At 39.1% G+C, this 25,605-nt stretch overlaps 1 protein-coding gene across 2 annotated transcripts in view; it reads right to left on the bottom strand.

Moving 5' to 3' along the window:
- Positions 1-11,659: 11,659 nt before the first annotated feature.
- Positions 11,660-25,605, bottom strand: part of PLAG1 (PLAG1 zinc finger) — a 47,746-nt gene continuing 33,800 nt past the window's right edge. Inside the window, exons 3-5 of one of the 2 annotated variants that reach the window (XM_057531688.1) lie at positions 17,238-17,336; positions 14,347-14,705; positions 11,660-13,824 (exon numbers count right to left, since the gene is read on the bottom strand). In XM_057531688.1, coding sequence (XP_057387671.1) covers positions 12,567-13,824; positions 14,347-14,588 — 1,500 coding nt within the window. In that variant the 5' untranslated portion in view covers positions 14,589-14,705; positions 17,238-17,336 and the 3' untranslated portion in view covers positions 11,660-12,566. The remainder of the gene's footprint in view (positions 13,825-14,346; positions 14,706-17,237; positions 17,337-25,605) is intronic. The other variant, XM_057531689.1, reaches the window with a different exon arrangement.

The following is a 25,605-nucleotide window of genomic DNA, read 5'->3' as shown; positions in this document are numbered from 1 at the left end:
AATGGAGGGACAGACATAATAACCGCTATATGGGAGAACAACTCTCATTCATAAAGGGAAAAATAGGAGGCACACAAGGGATCACTGGTCTATACAATTCTGAAATCCAGCTAGGCACATGTTGCTTTGATTAGGGCTCAGCCCACCATCTGGGGTGATTCAGCATGGCTCTGGGTTCTTGATCCTGCCTTCTGAGTTAGTCTTCCTTTTTCATAAAACGTAGCTATGTTGGCAGCTGAGGAAATTTTGTAGCCTGCTTTTGCCCTAATTGATTTGAGGGTAAAAATCCCTTTTCATTTCTACTGCCTCTGTCCCTTTCAGTCACGTTGATACTATTCCTTTTAAAACTTTGTGGGTTTCCTATGAATCAATTTATTAAAAAATTCACACCCTGAAACCTTGTTGGCTGGGCTGCAAGTGAGGCCGCTGAGAGACAACAAACTTAAGATTCTTAGAAGCCCTTCTGTTTAATGGAGAAGGTCTGTGAGACACGCACTTCTCCATTTTGTATTGTCTCTGTCCCTTTCATGTCATGCTGATACAATTCCTTTAAAAATATCCTGGATTTTCTATAAATCAATTTACAAATCCATTCCATTAAAAAACACTCCATGCACAAGAGTCACTGAGCCAGTCAGGCTGCTTAGAGACAACAAACTTAAGATTCTTAGAAGCCCTATTGTTTAGTGCAAAGGATCTTTGAGGCATGCCCTTAAGAGCCTTCGAGGGCATTTTGTCTGGCTGAATGGTTCTCTGAGGTACCATCTTAGATCTTTCTGAGATATTAACAATGGAATTATAGTCCTTCTTTGAATTTGATCTTCTCTCTGAGCCCTTTGTCAAATTGAATATCTTGGAACGAATGAAAATAAGAATAGTTTTATTTTGAAGCCAGCAAGTCTTGGATCTTGTAGATCTGTCCTGAGCTTATCTCTCTTTTCTCTTATTTTGTGGTAGTTCGTTACAGCAGCAACAGAAAACTAATCCAGTTACCAAGGCTCTTTAGTTTTCTTTAATATGAAACAGTTCCTCAGTCTTTCTTTGTCTTTCATGACTTTGACACTTTTGAAGAATATTTTATAGAATATTCCTCAATTTAGGTTTGTTTGATATTTCCTCATGACTAAATTCAGGTTATGAAATGTTGGCAGGAATACCAGTGAAGTAAATGCTGTTGTGTTCTTCTCAGTGTAGCATATCAAGAGGTCTATTGACTTGTCTGATTACCGATGAGGTTCACTTTGATCAATTGTTTAAATAGGTGTCCACTGGTTTTTCTAATGCAAAGTTACTCTTTTTGTAATTAATAAGTATTTTGTGGGAAGATACTTTAATCCTATATAAATATCCTGTTTTTCATCGTAGCTTAGCCCACTACTTCACACCCATGGATGATTCTCGTCTGAAGTAATTATTACTCTGATAGTTGCCAATTCATAGTTTTCTAATTTCATTATTCTTTCTCTGCAGTTATTACTTGTAATCCTACTTCTCTAGTTATTTATATTTATTCATTGTATTTTTATCACCATAACCTCATATAGTCTTGTCTTAGTCCATGGATTATAATTTATTACTGTAACTATTTATTAATGCCCCAAGTTTCCCAAATTAGGCCACTGGGTACCCATTCATGTTGGCTCCTGTGTCGTTTTTCACATGTTCTTTATCATTCTTTGAACATTTCCTTATTTTCTGGTAAAAGATGTTCCAGGATCATCTTGTATTTTCCTAGCCCCAGGTCCTAGAAGCAGCCATTTTTCCAAGGAGCTCCAAACCTTTTGGTGGAGAATGGTACTTAGAAACCAAGATCTGGGTGTTACTGTGCTCATTGTCATAAGTATCATTGCTTCTAAGCCCTCTCAGGAGGCAAGTTAGGAAACATATGTGTGAGTGTGTGTGTATTTACATATACATACATCTACCTGTATACCACACACACATACACTCTACAGAGTTTGTTGTGTTTTCCTTGTCTTGGTGGAACAGACATTTAGGTAATCCTGTCCGGGGAGAACTTCTCATGTTATTTTGGGAGTGTAGTCTCCCGAACTCTCAATTTCTGCTTTCTTCTCTCCTGTGGATGCCCGGATACTGGGTCTCCTGAAACTATAGTGATAAAGGGCACAGGCCCTGGAGTCAAATAACCTGGTTTAAATCCTGTCACTTCCTAGCAAGTCAATCTCACTGAGCCTTAGTTTCTTCATCTGTAAAATGAGGACAGTAATAGTACTGACAAGGGAGACAAAGACACATAATTTTCATTATCTTCCCAGAATTTGAAATTTTGACGTAACACATGAAACTTTAAAGAAATTTCTGCTTGTAGCCTTGCACGTTAAATTATGCCTCTTCCTTCCAACAGAGTTGGCCCCAGTGGGAAAACTTCAGACATCTGAAAGCATAAGGAGCCCGAGATTGTGTCAGGAGGCCTGGGCCCTGGTTTCAGTTGTGTGGCCCTGTACAGCAGCTGTAACTGCCTGGTCCCATCTGTAAAAATGGGGGGGAAACCTCAGAGGTCTATTTTGGTTTTGATTTTTTTTTTTAAAGAACAAATTGATTTTCACTGTGTATGTAGAATAAGCAAACAAAAATGTTCCCTTTCAGTGGTTTTTTACTCATTGGCCTAACTGCTAAGGAGAAAAGGCAAATTAAAATTTAAATAAGATCTAAGGAGATTTCAAAATGATAATTTCAGTTAATGAGAACTTATCCTAGTACTTGATGAAGTAAAATCTTAAGAACCCTACCGGGCTTCCGTGGTGGCATAGTGGTTAAGAATCCACCTGCCGATGCAGGGGACACCGGTTCGAGCCCTGGTCCAGGATGATCCCACATGCTGCGGAGCAACTACGCCTGTGCGCCACAACTACTGAGCCTGTGCTCTAGAGGCTGCGAGCCACAACTACTGAAGCCCACGTGCCTAGAGCCCGTGCTCCACAACAAGAGAAACCACTGCAATGAGAAGCCTGCGCACCGCAACGAAGAGTAGCCCCCGCTCGCCGCAACTAGAGAAAGCCTGCGCGCAGCAGCGAAGACCCAATGCAGCCAAAAATAAATAAATAAATAAATAAATTTATTAAAAAAAAAAAAATAGAACCCTACCTACTGATGCTTATCTCTAGTCACTCAAGTTCCAGGAAGTTTAAACAGAGCTAAAGACTCCATAGTTAGAAGTGTTGAAGTACAAAGTTACAAGAATTGGGATCCTCAAAGGCTCTCTAATTTTGGTCCATTGCAGTGAAAGCATTTAGAGTGGTCTATTTCTGAAGAAATGGTGCTGTATTGTAGAATTTGCTCATTTTGATGCAGGAGGGCAGAACAAAATGTGAGGTTTAAGTATGATCACACAATCTTTTTTTTTTTTTTTGGCCGCGCCCTGCGGCATTTGGGATTTTATTTCCCCAACCAGGGATGGAACCCGCGGCCCCTGCATTGGAAGCGAGGAGCCTTAACCACTGGACCGCCAGGGAAATCCCCACGCAATCTTTAGTATATCAAATAAGACTTTCTATAGAACAAAGATAACCCAAGCATTAAAATTATCCTGTAAAATTTTTTCTAGGTTCAACTTTTGAAAGAGTATTTCTTTTAAACTATGTGTCCTAATTGTTAAGATGGTTGAGAAAGGTAAGAGCCATCATTGCCCTTCAGGCAACAAATATGTGTTGATTATCTGCCGTGTGCAGGGAACTAAGTGGATAGGGCTTTCACCTCCAGGGCTTTAAAAGAATTAAAAAAGACAGACACATCCCTGAGAAGATCTAATGAACGTTCATAGGGAAAATAAGATACTTTTCAGTGGGTGAGAGCAAAGAAGGTGTTGTGAATGGAAGAGCTATCATCAAGAAAGGGCTAGAGGATGGTAAGCTTTCGGCATGTGGCATTCACAGGCAAGAACAGAGAAAGCAGGCATTCCAGGGATGGAGAACAGGACAGAGGCATGCATAAGCACAAGGAACAGCGAGTGACTTAACATGAAAATGACAGAAAGAGGAAGAGGATGAAACGGGCAGACACTGTCAAGAATGGAAGAGAATTTTCAGGGTCCTTCAAGTCACTGACTAGTACTAACCTGAAGCTCTTTTAGTAAACATCCAATTTAGGAATAACTATGGAAATAGCATACGAAAGAATTTATGACAGAAAGTACAACAGTAAGTGCACTTTACTCCTGTGAGAGATAATGTAACAGAAAACTAGGGATGAGGTGAACTCAGCTGCCTGTAGTCTGTAAACAAAATGGTCTTCGAGATGCTTATAAGGGTGTATATTTGTTACAGCCACTGATCACCGCTAATTCTGGGTGGGAAAAGCTGACATAGCTTAAAATCTTAAATAGGGCATAGCTTAGGCTATTAACCTACTTACACAATGAACATTCCTAGGGCATGAAAATCTGGTTACAGGAGCCGTCTTAGAAATGTCACCAGGTGTGTGTGGATACTAATAACAGATCAATTATGTGTTTTTAGAAACAGAGCAGTTTTGCAAGAACGACACTTTGAAAGGGGCCCCAAGAAAAAGATTAAAGTTCTCTAATTACAGCTAGAATAAACCAAAAGTTAAACCTTTGCAAAAATTCTACTACCATAAAACAGGAAACTTCCACAGCTTATGTGAGGAGCCATTGCACTTCCAACTCTCATCTCCCTCAGGATCTTAAGACCTTGACTAAGGTATTACTATAAATGGACCATGTTTTCAAAAAAGATTCAATCTACAAATGTTTCCACTTGTGCATTTAGAATAAACATTGGTTTACGTGCCAAGTATGCCTCTCTTGGGCAGAGCAAGATTAGCCTGTTTACATTTTTTTTTAAAAAGAAAACTTGCTCAGTAGGAGAAAACCATTTTCATCTGCAATAATGGCAACTGACAACAAGGTCCTACAGTATAGCACAGGGAACTATATTCAGTATCCTGTGATAAACCGTAATGGAAAAGAATATGAAGAATGTACTGGCTTGGCCAAAAAGTTCGTTCGGGTTTTTCGGACGATGTTACAGAAAAACCCGAACGAACTTTTTGGCTAACCCAATATATACATGTATAACTGAATCACTCTGCTGTACAGCAGAAATTAACACAACATTGTAAATCAACTATACTCCAATAAATAAATTTAAAAAATAATGGCAGCCAAAATAACAGTATGGAAAAGGAGAGTCTGAGAAATCCTTTATAGGTACAATCTCCATTAAGTACTGTGCTCTTTTTCTGTTTCTTTTCTAAAGCAGTCAGAACCTGGGAATTTATGTTCTCTGCTATAACAGCATATCAGAGAGAAAGATGTTCCTACTTCTTCCAAGGTAAAACTAGCACCTCTAAAGAATGGCAGTTGTTGGAACTAGCTGTGGTAGTGTTTTCCAGAGGAACTGAAGCGATGGGATATGTATACCATAGAGACAGAGATTTATTTTAAGAAATTGGCTCACATGACTGTCGAGGTTGACAAGTCCGACACCTGCAGGGCAGGCCAGCAGGCTGGGGACCAGGGGAGAGCTGGATCTTGCAGCTCGAGTCCGAAGGCCGTCTGGAGACAGAATTCCCTTTTGCTTTTGGAGAGCTCACTTTTTTCTCTTAAGGCCTCCAACTGATAGGATGAGGTCCACCCACATTATGGAGGGCAGTCGCACCTAAAAAAATACCTCCACAGCCGCATCTAGACCAGTGTTTGACTAGACCAGGCAACCAGTCTGGGTACCGTGGCCTAGCCGAGTGGACACATTAACCATCACATTAGCCAAGAGTCAAACATCTGCAGGTTAGACAGATTTATTATTGACCTTGTGTTGAATAGAATGCAGTCAAGACCTTCTGGGTCTTTTTGTTGTTTTGTTTTAGTTTTGGGCTGAAATTGCCAATATTTGACCATTTTTGATCTACAAAAATGGGTAACTGGGTACAACTCAATACAATATTTACACTTTCCCACAGTTGCAGTGATGCTGTCCTCTTCTCTCTGATGCTTGATCAGGAAACAGCCTTCTTTCTGTAAAGCTGACTTCTTTGGAACGGCCCTAGGGCTTAGCACGAAGCAGTGCCTTTTGCTTAAGAAATGCTTAATTAAGGAAAAGTGGCAGCAAAACTCAAGCTGTCTATAGCCAGACTGAACTTTTTCCTCCCCTTAATGGTAAACCATCAGTATGAACCTTTCAGTTAACAAAAACATGAATGAAAAAGTCTTCTAGCCCCATTGGGTCTATGGTGCAGTAAGCAAACTGCATTTCTAATTAGGTTTCCATAAGTGAGAATATACCTTAAGTGAATTAATCCCAAACATCCTTTTTCAGAGTATTCTAACTATAAAAAGCGATAGCATTTTTCTTTCTATAAATAGTCCTTGAAATATTCATATGTGTGAATTTAAATGAAAATGTATTTAGTGTTAATGCTAAGAATTAACAAAGTAATGCTTTTAGGTTTGCTGGAATTAAGTATGTAAAAAGAGGAACTGCAAAATTTGGGGTCACTGTGCATTTTCTTTACCTCTCTGAAGGTAGACAGCCTTAAGATAGGAAAGCCAAAGGTAAAGAAGGAATTTTTTCCTATCATAGTAAAAAAGGTGCTATGAGATACAAAAAAAAAAAATTCTACAGTTGGCTCCTGGCCAGATTATTAACTGAATTTTCAGAATTAATGTCTCTCTTTCGAAGCTGCATGACTGTTTAACTGATGAATTTTAGATGAAATGACATTTGTGTGCTCACCATTTTGGTCCAGATGAATTGTCAAGGGAGGCTTTTCAGCAAAATTTTAGACAAGCAGCCCAAAGGGAACTTCTAAAAAGGTAATTTACAGGCAGGACTGACAGACAATAAGGGCTAAAGGAATGCTGAATGCCAATTTTATCTCACGTGAACAAGAAACATGATCAATTTATACATTCCTACAGCCTTTTGGGGATTCCTTTTTTGAATTCTCACCTGGATTAAAGTTTTGATGCATGATGTTTCAACTTTTTTATTTACAATTTCTGTCCTTCCTTTAAAGGTACAAAAGTTATAAAACAAAAGAAACCCTAGAACTTTACATTTCATTTCAGCAACCAAGTATTGTCCTAGAGGCAGCTATTAGAATCTTACGTTTATCAAATGAGAAAATATTTAAAATTCAAAGGGAAAAAATGTTATACCAAATAGAAATTTATCATCTATTAAAATTTCAGGAAGATCTACATTATCTAAAGCCATTCTATAATTTTTATTCATATATTTTGTGGAGTTCACATATCTTTTTCTTACAGCAAACATAACACTGTAGGCCACAAGAAGCTGCAGCACTATTGTTTAATTAGCAGCAAATTAATATTTTATATCTGGGTAACTGGACAATAAATAGCCTGCTTCTTTGGATGTGGATGTTTAAAATGTAGTTATCACTGCAGCCTCGTAATGTGATTGCTAATTTACAGAGCTTATACACACACAAAAAATACGATCTTTGTCTATATTTTATACAAATACAACAGTAGTTTGTGAATACATTTTAAGTACATGATATACATGATAAGCCACTTGATTTCCCATATCACAGAATAGCGATTTTAAATGCAATAAAAATATACAAAATTCAGCCTGGAATGCAGAGTTTTTCTTTCCTATTTTGACTCAAAACTTTATCATTAGAACATTTTTAGAGTACTAGTCCAAACACTTTTTTCATCAGCTAAAAATACAATTTCAGCAGTCCAGCTTATGTTCAGGCATGATGCAATCCATTTCCGAATGGATTCCCAGTTTTTGTTAAATTCAAAGGGCTGTTAGTAACATACAGCATGTTCTTCACGCCACACCATATTATAAAGCCCACGTTTCGTTCTGAGTTACAGTCACCTTGTGGACAAAGCTGGGTTTGTTCTGGTAACATCTGCACGTCCGAGATTTCCTTTTGCAAGTGCACATGAATACATTGTTGTGGGTGGTGTAAAAGTCTTGTTAAAGACAAATGAAGTCACAGTATAAAAATATATTGTACACCTTTACGCCTAATGTAGTCCTTTTTTTTCCTATGGATAAAAAAACACGACTGAATGAGACAGAGAAGTTTGTAGCACCATGAAGAGTTGTATCCCAAGTTACATTAGCAGCATGATCCAACAGAATATTGAAGGAGTGCTTCTGAGAAGATACACATTCATTCTGGTTCATCTGTACCACTGAAGCTTATACAATGAAGTGTTTTATACATTAGCAATAGTTCTGTTATTTCTAAGCTAGATAACTTATCAAAAGACACTGCCTTCCATCCTCAGAGGGCTGACAACGTTGGAGAAGGGCCTGGGGGGGTGATCCGAGCGTGCCTTTACCATTGTGGGTGGGATCATCTCGATTTATATGATCAAAAAGGAGCTCTGTATGGGTTTTTAGCACAGAACTACACAACACAACTTATGCGGCTCTATGGGATCACAACAGACTATCTGTGTGGTAGACAGCTGCTGACGCAGTATGAGAAAAATAAGACAAGGTCAACGTAGGCACTCATTTCCCAGAGATAACAGTCTGCCACTGCTAATGAAGAATACTCAGTATCTGAAAGATCTCCTCCAACGCCACATGGATCTCAGTAGGCTAGAAGCAACTTGGGTGAACTGGTATTTTTTTTTTTAATTTACATACTGGGAAGACAGTGTGTTTTGAGACACGTAAACCTTGTAAAAAAATAAACCATTGTAAAACCTTATGAAAAGACACACACTGATTCTGTGCAATATAGCAAATTGATAAGAAAACACTGTAAAAATGTACCTGTTTAAAATACCATCTACCATTTTTGAACACAAAGCATTATATATCAAAGGCCTACATATATATCATCTAATGGCACTTGAAACAAATTATAATAAGTCTTAAAATAAAAGGCATAACCTATAAGAAAGTTTCTGTAAAGGTTTAGATTCATTTTGAAAGTGCTATATCTTGTAATATGTGTAGTATAGAGGTTGACCAAGCTCTATTTTTTAAAAAAATATTGGCCTATATATGTGTATTGCTTTCTAGATGAATGATCCTGAAAATATGTACTCTTTAACATTCATTATTAGCTTAATAAAGCAATCAGCTCTGGCTCATGTTTCAGTCAGTATATGGTTTTTAAAAACCGCTACTGTCCAAATTAACACAATATGTCACTATATTCCACAAGTGACTAAGAATAATAAAGCACAAGCAACAAATAGGCAAAAATACACAGCTTGGAAGAAACACTAAATGAAATTAAAAAGCTGCACAAAGAGTAGTGCATGATCTGCCAGGACAACTGAAGTTCTGAAAAATGGAACCTGGTAATAGGATCTTAGGATGCACATTGTAACAGTGACCAACAGCTATAAAGATGATATTTGCATCCATCGGTGGAGAATATTGCTTACGGTGTCAAGATCCTTCCACACTCATGCTTCTGTGTCTGGTGATCTAATTTGTACAAACACATGGAAGGTCAAACTGAATGAGGTTCAATATCTTGTCTGAGGTCCAAATTCTAAACTGAAATCTTTTTACTTAATGATAATCCCTTTTTTTTTTTTTTTTTTTTTAAACCAAGCAAAGGCACTACTAGAAATGCCAGGGATGATGATGATTCTGGCCACCGGAGAATGAAAACAGCATTGGCAACAATTATTTTTAATCACATCCAGTTGACATAAAAATGTGTCAATTATTTTTTTTTTTTTAGGAAAAAAAAAAAAAAGAGTTCGGTGTTACAGCCTTGTCAGACCATTGTGCAATTAAAATAAATGAGTCAGCCTCATGTTTAATATAGATTCTCTCAAAAGGGGTTTAGTGACCGCTACAGTCAATTTAAAAAACAAATTAGCTGAATTCCCTCTTACTTGGAAGTGTTATTTCAAGTCTGTGGGGCAGCAACAGGCGAAGGGGTGTACATATTAAAATATGAGTCCACAATTTTAGCACTGGTGCCCTGGAAGATAGGCCTCCATGTATCTGAATTCCACGCAGGGCGAGAATTAGGCTAAAAATATATATACCTTCGTGGTACCATTCCCCATTTCCAAAATGCTTTATTTAATAAATCCTGGTACTCCCTTTTTAATTTTTTTTTAATTAGCAGTGAAATACAGCCTACTAAGGCCAACGTCTCAGTTCGTTGTTCTGACTTCTCTCTAAGCAAATTTTAGACAAAATAAAGTAGTGCTTCCACACTTGTATCTGTGATTTCTATTTAAAAATAGGTTTTCTATTTATTTGTGCTCTGTCACCAGATTTCTTTTTCCTTTTTTTTTTTTCCAATGGTGATTAAAGCAATATTGAACACTAATCATTCAACTAGTGATTTAAGTAAGCAATCTGTTTCATAGAAACTAAAGGAGGCGGTAATAAAGCAGAGCTAAACGCCTACTTTCAGAGCAAATATTCTCCTAATCAAAAGCTTAGGAGCAGTTTGAAAAATTTTAAAATGTACTTCCTTATTAACATATATAATTTTAATGCCTTTGGAACACACTTTTTTTTTAATAAAATGTAACTTTTAATAATAACATTTAAATACATACGTATAAAAACTACTGCTCCTAGGATTAAAAAAAAAAAAAATAGGAGCATGATAAAATATCAGGAGCCCAAGCTCCTTAAGAGAGCAACTTTGATTCTATGAAGTGCGATGTGTGTGTACATATATATAATATATATAGTGAAACCCCCATTTACATTATTACAATTTACATTTCTCCACAAATTATACTACTCCCCAATATTTTAAATAATGTATTCTATTCAGTAATCTGCACTCATTTTTAGGAATTCTTGGTAAACATCGAAATCTGCAGTGATAATTGGCCCTATAAAAGGGAAAAGAAGCTTCCACATAGGGCAGATGAGTGCTCAGAAATATTTTTCTCTCTTTTTTTAAAGAGATATATACTCTTCTATAAACCCTCCCTCCTCATACCCACCCCAACAGACAGGGTCCCCAAATAAGGTGTTAACAAGTGCTTACTAGATATGTTTCTTAGGTTGATGCCCCAACTGATTATTAGAAAAACAGAATAATAATTCGACCTTTGAGAACATATGCTGGTTGCCTAACATGAAGAAAGCCCACAGTAACTGTTGTTGTATTCATTGAACACAATGTTCTCGATTGTTCTTTTCACAATCACTAAGATAATGCTTGTTTTGCTTTACTTTTTTCCCTCCCTCTACAAATTCAACTTATTTGCAACGTTCCTCCCATTTCCCAGGGACGTGTAAAAGTGGGGTTTTACTGTATATATTTTTAGTCGCTTAAGACTTTGTGGTCATTCCTCAAATAGTTTTCGAATGCATTTAACTTTAAAGTCTCCGTCCAAAAATAGCAAGGAAAGATGAATTAACACTGAATAAGAAAGATGCCATGGGAGCAGGGCTGTTGTTTTGTTTTCTGTTTTTGGTGCTTAGGGACCACGAACTGCCTCAAATTCAGCAAGAAGTGACATAAGCGATGTGCTTTGACTAGACTCCTAAGGGATCTCGTTTCCACCCTGGCGACAGGGGACGCGATCCCCAGACAAGTTCCCAGGCAGAGCTGCAGGTCTCACATCCGTCTCCCTGCCTAGGGTCTCTCACCCTAGAAGCGGAGACACCTCCCCTCCCCACCCCACCCCCCTCCCCCCATCCCCTGCAGGGATAAACACACCTGTGTTCCCCAACGGCTCTGGACTCTGGACCGACTGTGCACTGACAATCCAAGGAAAACTGCTGGCTGTGCTTGACCTACCCTCTGGCCATGTAAGGTGGAAAAGACGAAAGAGATCCATCTAGAGACTGACTGAAGATTCTGATGCCATACACTATTAGTATGAATCGAACGGAAAGAGAGCAAGAAGTATAAAACGTGACAAACATCCTGTGTACTAATTTAAGGCCAACTCTTAAGTAACGTGGAGTGCCGTGTCACCTTACTAGGGGTCTCTTTTTGCTACAGATACTGGTGCTTTGTGTTTCGGTTTTGTTTTTCTTATATGTGCATAATAAAGACGGCAAACATTTGAGCCAGACGATAGCAAGTCTTCAAAATATACTGACCTGAAATTATGGTCTATCTAAGAAACATACGTCATGTCCCCAGACTGGATTCTTAATTCATTTGAAGCTTTTGATTCTTAATCCATTTAGAGGCTAGTAAAAATTTTACAACTCTCAGGTCATTCATATACATTTTAGAAAATTTAACTCTCCTGCAAAATTTTTTAATGAGCCAAATGTCAAAAGGTAGAGCCATTGTTATTGGACAAAAAATGAAAAATTTAAGATCTAACAGTAATTGGAACACGGGGTTGGTAAGACTTTACTACTAATAATGGCTTCCCTATATGAGAAATCATCTTCAAATGTGACAGTTGGCAGTGAGTCAGGACAAAATACCCAGGTAAACATAACTGAACACAAATGGTTCCAAAGCTCATTTTAAAAGCTAGTTTCTATTTTATACTGGCTTAATGAAAACTGGTACTATACAGAAGCAGAAATGTTTATACTGTCTGAAAGTAGGCACTAAAATTAAAATGGTCACCTAAGGCAGGGCTACACACACACTTCTGTAACGGATCCGCATCGTGGAACCTACTGGAAAGCTTGATGGAAACGTGGCAGCGTTGTGCTTGTGCTTAAACTACTGGTGAAAGCTGCTGACAGTGAGTGCAGAGAGCCCAGACCTATGGTGCTGGCAGGATCCGGAAGATCCTGGGTTTGTGGCGGGAGCTGAGCCACAGAAGAATGTTCCTCCTCCTGGGGAGAGCTCACCCCAAGGCTCCCCACCGATATGGGGTTATAGGGGGGGCCGCTTAACGGTATGAAATTAAACAGCTGAGAAAAGTCCAACGCTGCTGTGTTCAGGGGCTCGCTGATGGAAATCGAGCTTTTGGACAGGGAGAGGTCCCCTGTGCCGTCATCCAGGGACCCGATCTGCGGCTCCAACACTAGTTTAGACGACGATGCTTGAGAGTCCTGGGAAGAGGGGGGCACGCTGCCTTGCAGTTCCATCAGGTAGCTCTCGATCTCCCCCTTCAGCGGCTGTTCCTTTTCGGGGATGGAAATCGCGTATGAGGTAGAACTGAACGGGTATTTGAAAGAAAGGTGGTGAGAGGGGTGGACAGCATCCATGTCTATCGGGCACGTCATGCCCAAGGGCAGAGTTGTGATCATCTGGTGGGCAGACCCCGAGCTCTGCATGGACTGGAAAGGAGTGTTGTAGAGGTTCAGCTGCAGCGTGTTTGTGAACGGCTTCGACAACAGTTCGCTGGAAGGCAAGGACATCACCGGGAGGAGCTCGTCCTTGATGGGCACGGACACGTTGCAGGTAAAGGGATCCAGGAAGTCCACGGGCTCCGTCTTGACCTTCCGGAGTTCCTGGTTGTGACTCTTCTTCATGTGCCGCGTCAGGTGGTCCTTGCGCCCGAACCTCTGTGCACAGTACTGGCAGAGGAAGTCCTTCCTTCCCGTGTGCACCACCATGTGTCTGCGCACGTCCTTGCGCGTGTAGAAGCGGCGGTCGCAATGCTCGCACTGGTGCTTCTTCTCCTTCACGCCCCCCGACGACTTGCCCGCGTGGGACTTCAGGTGCTCCAGCAGCACGCCCGTGCTCTCGAACGTCTGCAGGCAGACCTTGCACGTGAGGTCGCCGCTCGTGGCCGCGTGCAAGGCCAGGTGCCGCTTGAACCCGAGCTTGGTGTTGTAGTTCTTGCCGCACTCTTCGCACGTGAACGTCTCTTTGTTGGGGTCGTGTGTGTGCAGGTGATTCTTCAGGTGGTCCTTCCGGTGAAACATTTTCTCACAGTAATTACACTTGTGGGTTTTCTCGGGAGAGTGCGTGGCCATGTGCCTTGAACACAGACATATTCTGTCAGCATCACGACAAAAACCGCCCGACCTCACTGTTCAAACGGAAGCTAAGCTGCTAGGCTAACACAGAACTTCCCTCGGCTCGGACACTCTTTTAACTTAATATGCATCTGCTACGAGGGTAGTTACCACACCTAAACACTGCAGAGCTGGAGCCATCTAAGTCGCCACTTTAGTTTTCACTGGTTTTTAGCGATTACAAACGTTAACGAGCAAGGCTGAATATACTCACGTTAATGTCCACACCCTTTTCTTGCAATTTCTTTTTGTACAAACGGAAATTCTACTCTCATTAAGCATTGCATTAAAAAAAAAAATCCAAAAACACTAACACATAAAAGTCTGTGACTTAGAATGCTAAAACTAGCCAACGTCTAATCTACTTAACATTTCTCTCTGCAAATCAGCGGAAAGATGTGGATACAAATATATACGTTTACAATGGCTTCAAATGGCCAACATAATAGAAAATAGAATCTGAAAGACAAATAGAGTTTAATACCTTTGTAATTTGTACTTAGAAACAAAGGCTTTCGTGCAGTCTTGTTGTATGCACTTGTAGGGCCTCTCTCCTGTGTGAGAGTAGGAGTGGACCTTTAATTTCTCAACACTGTTAAAGGCCTTGTCACACAGTTGGCAAGGAAAGTTTTTTCTTGGTTTGGTTTCACCACGCTTACGTTTCCCTGAAGGGACTTTCTGGGTATCTCTTACTTCTGACAAATCACCAGGAATGACAGTGGCCATCGCAGCCTAAACCAGGCCTTCTTGTTGGACACTTGGGAACTGCCCAACTCCACTAAATGATTTAGCTTTAGGTGGCTTCTCAAGTTTCATGTGGTCGTAAAAGAAAGCAAAAAGGGACTGGAAAAAAAAATAAGAAACAACTAGTTTGTAACTAGATTTAATTTTTAAAAGTTTTATTTGCTATGTGATGCTTTTGAATTAAAAAAAAAAAGAAACCATAAAATGGATTCAGCTGGTCTAATGTAATATCTGTAGGCTTCTTTATATTTGTCAAAACACATATTAACGCATTGCTCAGAATGAACAGTTCACAGATCCCCTGAAATCCCACCTGACAAATGTCGTACTCAGGGAAAGCAGTCGGGAACTCTCAGGAAGCATCAAGACATGATACTAAAAGTGGCATTATTAAAGCTTCACTTTTTACAAGGGACTAGAGGACATAAATCTCGCTAAGAACATAAAAATGTTTCCGCAAATATTTTAACGTCTAAAAATCATTTGTGCAATAGTTTGTGCAAGCCAGGTCTAGTCACGCTCTGTGTTAGAGGAAAATATAGATTCGCAGCCGAAAACTCTTTCAGGCACCTTGTGAACCATTTACTCCAGGGAAGGAGTACTCAAGGCACAGACACCAGAGGCCTGAAAGAGTTGAACGCATCGCCCGAATTAAAAATTGATTCTTTATACCAGTGTCATCACACACAGAGGGATTTCTGAGTCAAGAGCAGAAATGACTTGTCTTCATAACGAACATGCATTCTTGAAATGGTAAAACCTTTTGGTGTTACATTAGATGAGGATCACGGCTCCCTGTCTCTTGGGTGGAAGCAATGATTTGGCTGAAGTAATTTTCCCCACCATTTTTCACATCACAGAAAATGATGCTGTTCATTGGGCACCCGAGGTGAGTGGAAGAGCCAGAGCTGGGGGACCAGTCTCTGACACACCTGTGACCCGTGTGAGTGTGAGCACACCGGTGGGCCTTGTGGCTTAGTGCACAATACCTGTGCAGGGATACATCAGTGTAGAGGTGTGTCAGGTTGTAAAAGGTGTGTCAGAGTTTCGATTCATTATCGGTGCTGTGAGAAAGAAGGAAATGTATATATTGTGCGGCAAAGAGTATGTCTACCTAAACAAAAACTTAAATTGACTGAAACCTTTGAAAATTTGTGGACAAGAGATAGGAAATATTATCAACTGTATTTCTCAGAGGAAGAAACCAACTCCCCAAAGATCCAATTGATATAAACAAGTTAAATGATTCCTCAAGGTTCATGAAGGCTAGTTTTTAGCAAGGTATTTATTTTTAAGAGACACAGAAATAATACCAGCAACCTCTTTGAAAAAGATCTGATTTTAAATTGAAAATTGGCGTGTGGCTAAATGACTGTCATCAACTACTAATCAATTGGATTTCTCATCCTATTATATATTCAGAAAACAAGGAAAACCAATTTCTTTGTTTCACTTGTGTTTTGGCATCAGACTGACACTTGCCCTCGTGAGCTAGATGGATGATCTGACTTTTGCAGATTCCAGTTATCCTTTTGCAGGAGCTCCAAATTTAACCTACATTTTTGTAAAATTAAGTGTACATTACAACAGATCCTATTGCATTTTAATGTAGAGGCTATCGTTAAACAGGCAAAATATAGCAATTATCCACTCATTTGATTAAAGTGTACAGCATATGGGTAAATTAATTGGTGTCTGGTTCACACAGCCTTTCTTCTTCAGTAGGTAGATACGGGCAAGGCCTTGCTTCATGCTGTTTAAATTGCCTAAGTCTCCTTTGCAGTTTAAAACTGACATTAACACAATTAATGCAACTGACGTTACTACTGCTAACACGGTATGTTCCCTCTGGTTTTAGATTTTTCTGCATCTCAAGGACTTGTTCTCCTGTTATATTTTCATTCAAGAGACAGCTTCTCTGCCTCTCTCAGAAATATCTAAACAGCTATTCTGCTGTAACCAGTAATGACACTGTAAATTGGTATAAAGCATTCTGCCAAAGCAGGAAAAAAGAATAATTTTGACTCTCTTATTTCCTAACATGATGCTTTTGTGCACCTATTTAGAACATTGTGGGAAACAGGCTGATAAATTTTTCAACTGTAAAATCAACATGGAATGAGAAGTATCTAAATCCCTGTATATAGCTAATATCTGAAAATATTTCAAAGACTGGTCATATTTTGCCATTATTGTGTTATGAGACCCAACCATAATTGGGCAGAGAATTCCAGTTGAGAAAAATAACAACTTCTAAGTTATTGAAAAGAATGTACTAAAAGCGCACCATGAAACAACAAACATTTGATCGTATGAAAATTGGTGATACTCAATATGGAGTAACAAATGAATTCTGTTATCTTTGGATGTACAGACTGAGCAATGAAGAATTGCAGATTTCAAATATTACACTTTTCTAAGACCAGCTGAAATTTTTTCATGGCTAACAATATCTTTTATCTCAATATATTACAAAACTCAAATTACTTATAGGTGCATTTAAAAACTACAGGATAAACATAAAGTTGCGAGCTCAACATTGAATAAAAATCCAAATTCATAATATTCATAGCAATCAAATACTTTAAAGATACGTGCATAAAACTATAGTGATTTCTCTTCAATGCATACCTGATGACAGATGGAAAAAGCGTCAGACCTTGATCTTAGCCAGTTCCATTGACTCTTCGTGGAAGAGAGCGGAATCCAGTCCTTCCCATTTTGGCCAATCTATGAAACAAAAAATAAGAATGGACTACACTCTAAACGGAACCAGTCCGCAAGTGACGGAAAACACAGGATCAAAGAATGGCAATTTCATGACACATGCTTTCATTCCGTACTCTGCTGAAGAGTCATGCATTAATTTTCACCAATTGCAAATCTTTATTAGTTCAAAGCACATTTACATGACCAAATTAAGGCAGAAACAAAAAGTAAAACAGTATTACCTAGATAAATGGCATTTGGTGATGCTGAATGACTCCCCACTTCTTTCCCAAATTCAATTTAATTTTTTAAACCTAACTCGCCTACTGAGAGAAATGGATATTAGGGTTACTATTTGTAAACCAAACGGATCAAGTTTTCATTAAGCTAAATAACATTCGGGAAGAGACAAGCTCAGTTCTCTCTCGGGGAGAGCACACCTGTAGCCTGACCGCAGCCCAGCAGGCTCCCGAGGACAGCACCTCCCACCCAGGCTCACACGGCACACGGCTGTGCAACGTGGGCTTCTCTGGGCTACACTTGTGTTACCTGCGATACCCGCCAATTTATTTCTCAGAATGCTGCAAGCGCTGCTGAAATGTAGCAATAACTCTGTGCTCCTTAGATTTCAAAAGCATGCAAGGGAAGTTAAATATAGGTTTGCTACAGGAGAATGGGTGTCAGGAAGAAAGCATCATTTGGTTTTAAGAGATCATTGTTGAAAAATCTTAAAATATCTTAAAAAATGCTATTAGTAGCATGATCCTCAGTAGACTAAGAACGCGCATAGAAAAAAATCTGCTAATAATTCTGACTGTACAAGTAAATGTGAAAAGAATAATGGTCAAAAAGCAAAAAAAAAAAAAAATAGAATTATCTATTATAGAGAGTACAGGGTAGTAAACCCTGAATAGTTTAAAGATGACCATTCAGAAATCATGATTATGACAACTTGAGAGGGATAATACAAATCAAAGTTAGAATAAGATTCACCAATGACAGGTTAAATGAAAATAATTTTACTTAACATTCTAAACACAAATCTAATTAATTTCCCCTGAAATCAAATTTTCACATACTTTAAGAATTTGATGATGTGTAAATATAATATTTAATAGAGGGCATTCAAGCATCATTACAAAAATACTAAGGGTATATTTGAAAGCAGCATTATTCTCATAGTTTAAAAGACAAGAAAAATAAAAATGTAGACTAATAAAGGATGTTTAAAAAGTTAAAGCAAAAGCTCCATTGTTTTGTAAAGCACAGGACATGCATAAATGGAAGAACTGAATTCTGCACATCAAAATTGCAAAATAATAAAATTAACTTTGTAAATACTTACTTGCCCAGGGCACATACTGAGTTTTGGGTAGGCTAATTAAGAATACGAAGGCCTATTTTGCGCATTATGTTATTGTGATAATGTAAATACCTTACAAGTGGAGGGTGTTTCCATCTCTATCACCTCCCTGGAATTCAATGGGCCTGAGAGGCGGATGCTTTTATCACCATATCCATTGTAAGGTGAGAGGCCCAGGGAAGCTGAACATCTCGACAGCACATATGTGGTCAAGAAGGGGCTAGTGCCCTACGTCACTCTTATTCTACTGCATTCTAGGAGAAGGGCTGATTGGCAAACCAATTTGAGAGTGCATAAATCCTGTCATTGCACTTAAAAGGCAAGAACAGGTGACAGTGCCTATTTCTCTATCGGAGCTGCCAATACGATCCCCAAACAGAAACACATTTAAGATTTTAAAAGCTTCTTTTAAATAAAGACGGTTGGTAAAGTAAACTTTAAGTAATTTAAATAGCAGTTCAAAGAACAACTAGTATATCTGTCTTAGTGGATAGTGATTTGGGTAGAAAAAAATCTAAAACCAAAGTTGACTAGTGAACAATAAACTTACATATTTTTTTCTTTTTTCCCCTGACCAATATAAATTTTATTGCATCTCAAATACATCCATAAAAATTTTATTTACGCTTACTGTTCAATGGCGTTTGTAATAAAAACCCTTTAGAGTCAAAATGTTTCAGTACAGTTTAAAATTGTATGTCTCTCGATTTGAAATGTTACAATAGTCTACAAATTACCCCAGTTACATATTTTACAGCTTGAAATAAAATAATAAATAGATATCATTTTCATTCATTTTATCACAAAACATAATTCCAAAGTCATGGTTAATTTCCCTAAATTCAGCCTAATTATTTTGAGTTCTTATGAGTGGCTAATTATTTCCCCAAACAAAGGAAACCAGAAGCTATCTAGAGTTCATTATTATTTGGCTTGGTATAATAAACATAAATACACAGTTTCCATTCATGGAATCCTAACTAAAATGTCAACTAAAATTACCTGTGTATTCTCTTTCATACTGTTAAGAAAAACTTTAATTAATTTATTTTTAACATCTTTATTGGAGTATAATTGCTTTACACTGTTGTGTTAGTTTTTGCTGTATAACAAAGTCAATCAGTTATATGTATACGTATAACCCCATATCCCCTCCCTCTTGAGTCTCCCTCCCACCCTCCCTATCCCACGCCTCTAGATGGTCACAAAGCACCGAGCTGATCTCCCTGTGCTATGCGGCTGCTTCCCACTAGCTATCTATTTTACATTTGGTAGTGTATATGTGTCAGTGCTACTCTCTCACTTCGTCCCAGCTTACCCTTGCCCCTCCCCGTGTCCTCAAGTCCATTCTCTATGTCTGCATCTTTATTCCTGTCCTGTCCCTAGGTTCATCAGAACCATTTTTTTTTTTTAGATTCCATATACATGTGTTAGCATACGGTATTTGTTTTTCTCTTTCTGACTTACTTCACTCTGTATGACAAACCCTAGGTCCATCCACCTCACTACAAATAACTCAATTTCGTTTCTTTTTATGGCTGAGTGATATTCCATTGTATATATGTATATATATATATGTATATATGTGCCACGTCTTCTTTATCCATTCATCTGTTGATGGACACTTAGGTTGCTTCCATGTCCTGGCTATTGTAAATAGTGCTGCAATGAACATTGTGGTACATGACTCTTTTTGAATTAGGGTTTTCTCAGGGTACATGCCCAGTAGTGGGATTGCTGGGTCATATGGTAGTTCTATTTTTAGTTTTTTAAGGAGCCTCCATACTGTTCTCTATAGTGGCTGTGTCAATTTACATTCCCACCAACAGTGCAAGAGGGTTCCCTTTTCTCCACACCTTCTCCACTGTTTATTGTTTGTAGATTTTTAAGAAAAACTTTTAAAAAGCATTGTGACTACTATTCTGAAAAGTCTGCAACAAAATTTGTACTCCAGTTTTTCTTTTTTACATATCAAAGATTGGTTACTATGCTTTTTCAAATAATTAAAGTTCTTTGTCTTGATCTAAAGAATCATGAAGCAACACAGAAAATATACATATACCCGTTTCAAATTGCCCTAAGATGAAGTAACACTTCAGAATACCTGCCCAGTTTTTGCTGGTACCAGAACAGACGTTTTTTTCCTAGGGCAACTTTGCATACACAAAAACAGTAATTAAAGGGGATACAGTGTGTGTGCCCGCACACACACAGGTTTATTATCTCCGTGTTTTACATTCTAAAACGGTGACTCACACAAAAAAATAACAAGCGAAATGAATCATACATCAGAGGGTCTACTAAAATGAATTCCTATGAGGATACTGGCAACAGAACAGGCCTGAATTAAAACTGTTTCTGTACTTAAAATTTCACAGTTCTAAAAGTCATTTCTCTAAGAGCTGTGAAGTTTTACAACACTTACCTGCATCAATAATTCTTTCATATTTAAGTTAAAACTCAAGCATATACTTTGCAAATTAAGGGCAAATGCCATCATAATCAAAGCTTTATTCTCCTTCATGCTAATCATAAAACACCATTAGTAAACAATTCAGAAAATGTCAACATTTGCTTAAAACATGTTTTTCATATAGAGTAAATAGGTGGGTTGCAAAAGGAAATTTACCAGTAGTTAATACTTTAATTTACGTGTATAAAATACAATAAAGCTTTGAATAATGTGAAAGAAATTATTAACACGATAACATAATTGAAGTCAATTCTGAAGGGCAACAGCACACTTAGAACATTTCTTTGATCCTGTATGATAATGTGGAAATTTGTACAGCATTCAATTTTTGTAGGTCTGTAAAATCACTTATTAATAAAAGGAAAAAACATATCTTGCAAGTACTAAAAATCTAAGACAGCATTAAAAGTAGACTGTAGGCAGCATTGGGGCAGGAGCTGTGTTAGTTTCATTCGCTGTTGTTTCCCATAAAAGCAAGTAGAGTTTTTGTTGAGTGAATGAAAATAATTAAAGCAGGACAAGTGCTTTCCAGCAAGGAAGTGAACTATAGGCTCAACCCCCACAGTAGACACAGGACAGAATACATATATCTAAGTTCAAGTAAAAAAATAATACAGTGTGGACACAATTTGGTCCAACACACTAAATAAGTCACTAGAAAGGGACTCCCTAAACCTAACAGCTATTTGTAAGGCCTTAGATTAAAACAGTAGTAACTGCAGTAAAAGCTGTCTAAGATACTCGTTTTGTTTCTGAAAACAAGCATCCTCTGATTGACCTTACTGCTAAGGAATCGATTAGTACAAGTGTATATCAGTTTGGTCCACATTCATTCCTAATAAAAATTTCTAAATTTTGCAGGAGCCTGCGTCCATGCCTGGCATAGAGCAGGAAGGATGGCTGGATGGTTAGGTGGTTAGAGAGGCTGCTGATGCCGCAAGAAGACGGGAAGGAGTAGGGCGCCCGCCCAGAAGCAGGAGACATGGCAAAGAGCGGGGCTGCACCTGACCTGACCCACCCAAGTTGTAAGCAGGTACCCAAATGACTCATACCCAGAATACCAAAAATTACAGAACTTATCTTCCTATGGTAGATGTCGTTAACTGATATCAATCAACTGTCAGGATGCCTTTTTAGAATTACTGTATGTGATATTTTCAACTTTTGAGCAATTCATTAAAATGCAGTTCTAGGACAACACTTTTGAAACTTACCATGCAACTTAGCCTTACAATATTTAGAAAGGCTTATATTTAATATACAAATACTGAAAGCCAACAGAGACCTGAAAGGAGTAGCAGACCTATTTGTTTTTAGGAGCCAAGAGGAAAAAGTCAACGAATTCCAAAGTGCAATCAACAAATTCCAACGTTAGTTCTCTTATCTGCACAACAAGGAAGTTCCTTTGGGGGCCACCTGGAGCCTGGGTGTGGCTGTTTATTTCATTTTCTAGCGTCCCCAGAAAAGCGAAGAGACAATCTGATGAAGACGGACTATTAAAACACATTTTACCTTTCAATTCAGAAATGTTTTCCTTGGTTAATTATTTCATGGAGCAAAAATGTCATGTTAGGTTATAAAGTTTTTCTTCTGTTTTAAAAGCTCTTTTAAGGATCCATAACTTAGAAGTTAGGCATTTCGTTTTAACTCCTATGTGGGAGATTTTTCCTCCTATGGTTGTATATTCATTTCAAAATAAAAAAAACCTGAAAACTACAGATGGGTGGTATACCAGGGTATTTTCATTCTCTTCACATGGGCAATTAGTATTTGCAAACAGGAAATGAGAGCAGAATAGTGCAAAAGAAATGATGCCAGAGAGAGAGAGAGACAGAGAGAGCACAAAGAATCGCAATTACATCTGAATACAAAGTAAGATTGCTTAATCACACGTTAACTATTTTTAGAGGTTTTCCTTTTTTTTTTTTTTGTTTGTATAAAGCATTTCCAAAATACTGGTGCTCAGGCTAGGATTATAAAGTAGGCAGCTCGCAGGTCAGCTCAATCTGAAAACTGCATGTGTCCCAAATTATGATTAGTTGTTTTTATGTTTTTATTACCACTGACCCCTCAAATTCCTGGGGCTTTAAGGAAAACGCTTGACACCAACCATAAAAATGTTCACACTGAAGGACCCCAAACATTTGGAGGGCGTGCCTCTGTTCATAAATGGCTAACTGCCTAATGCTATTAAAATCACAGATATAGCATCTCCCAGGCTTCAGGTTTGACCTTCCCAAGCATACACACTCAGTCTGTCTCTACCTATACATTTAACAGGAGGCAGAGATAGCGCACCATAAAACAAGAGGGGCGAGGAAAGAAAGTTTCACCTAGTTACAAAAGCTCATGCAAAGAACTAGTTTCAAGCCATCTCAAAGTCAAGCGCACTTTAAACGTAGGCCCATGCGGTGGTACACGAGACAAGGCATAACTGTTGTGAGGTGTGTGTGTGTGCAAAATCTTCAGGAGCACCAGACAACGTAAGGACAGAGGACCCCGCACCCAGGGGAGGCTCTCCGTGTGCCACCACCCTGTCCTCCCCGAGCTGCACCCGTGTGACTGTCCAGGGCAAGACCACTTCTACTGATTCCCACAGAGTTGAAGGTGAATGGGATCCGCTCTGGGCAAGACTGTCAAGTCAGGGGACCTGTGCCCTCCCCCGAGCTGTCACAATCAGAAGAGAACCGAGAATTATATTCCTTGACCGATTTTAGTTGAGTGAGGATGAACATTTTTCAGAATGAAGTTTTTCAGAACTCTACCTCTCTGAGCTTTTTACCTCTAACATGGATTGTAAAACTCATGTTGAAATTACCTGTCTCTCCCCCGGGACCGTAAATTCATCTGCAGGGAGACCGTCAGTCACCCCACATCCCTGGCATGGTGCCCTAGCCTGTGGTGACACTGGATGAATATTTGCGGAACACACTATAATCCCTTTAAGGAATTTCAGGAATCAAAGCAAGCAGGTAAACATGTTTTGGGGTTCCGGAAACCTCAAATGAGTTTAAAAGCAAACTGAGAAGACAAACCCTATAGGATGAAGTCGTTAGTTCTGGCACAGGGGTGGAAACCTAGGGGAGCACTGCAGCCCCTGGGAGGCCGTGGGTGTCTAAAGCTAGGGAGACGTGGGCATGTCCACTCACAGGCCCGCGGGGGACCCGATGGGCGGGGAGGCACCCCCTGGGCCGCACCCAGTTGGCCTGGAGTTTCAGGACGTTTCTGCCGTCAAATGCTCTGCTCCGTAGCTCGACGAGCACATGGCACCTGTACTCGTTATGCTTTATTGTTGGGAAATGAATGGTTTTACGGGAAAGAAAAAGGAACGAAGTAAAGTTCAAAATCTTTCAAGAGGATGCTCTTCCTGTGATATTAAATGGGGGGATGAAAACCGAAAACGGCAGAGAACATTTTTGACTAGTTACAGATACAAGAGAAATGAAAAAGGAGAGAATCTGCATAAACAGAGTTGGCTAAGTAAAAGTAATGAAAACATTTTTTCTTTTTCTAACTGCTCAAAAACAGCTTCATTAAAAGAGAGTGTAAAAACTACAATGAAATAGAAAAAGAAAAAAATCCATAACCCGTTAACACTAAAAAACCATTAACATCTTCATATATAATTAAAAAATACTTACAACATACGAACAACTAAAAGTTTATTCTGACTTGATTTTCATGCTTATTCTTCAGAGTGTGCTGAGATTAGAGGATTTCAACCAGCTCAGTTTATGGGTCTTTTATCCCATCAGAACTCTGTCCCTCTGCACCGGGAGACCCTGCCTGGCTCTCAGCCTCGGCCGCGTCCTCCTTTCCTGGGGTGCTGCCCGCCTGCTGTCGGTGGAGTTCAGGGCCTCGAGCCCATCCTCTGGCCCGGGCCCAGGTTCCTAAACCTCCATCCTGTATTTGAGGTCTCACTGACAAACTTACCTGGTACCAAATCCATGTGTGCCTGGATTTCCAAGTATCGCTACACCTTGATCTGTGCCACTGAGCTGCACCTTACAGGCTGGGAAATCTAGAAGCCTGAGTTGTCCTCTTTCCGACAAGGCCAGCAAACTGCTGCTGTCCCACTGAGGTCCTCGTTCTAGCATCTGCCGCATCCCAGCCAGCGGAACAAGCTCCCCTCCCCACCTGCCCAGAGTTAACCAGACCCTTCCCAGTGGACAGAAAGAGATACAGTGGTACCACGGGATAATCTATCATGCTGGGCAAGACTTGGAGAGGGAAGAGTTTAAGAGTTTATCTGCGGGTGATTTGGGGAACATGGACAAATAAGCTTTTACAGCAGCTCTGCGTTTTGTGCATAAGGTAAGGAAAAACTGATCGTTGCCAGGATTCCAATCCTTCCATTAGACTGTAACTATTAACGAAGTCCTGTTGAACATGATACATTTTGATGGACCTTAAAATAGTAAGTGGCATGCTTATTATGTGGCAGGCTTTTCAAA

The sequence above is a fragment of the Balaenoptera acutorostrata genome, chromosome 17 (assembly GCF_949987535.1).
Source record: "Balaenoptera acutorostrata chromosome 17, mBalAcu1.1, whole genome shotgun sequence".
Classification (NCBI taxonomy): Eukaryota; Metazoa; Chordata; class Mammalia; order Artiodactyla; family Balaenopteridae; genus Balaenoptera; species Balaenoptera acutorostrata.
The sequence above is the reverse complement of the archived record's forward strand: the minus strand, read 5'-3'. Positions and strand labels throughout refer to the sequence as shown.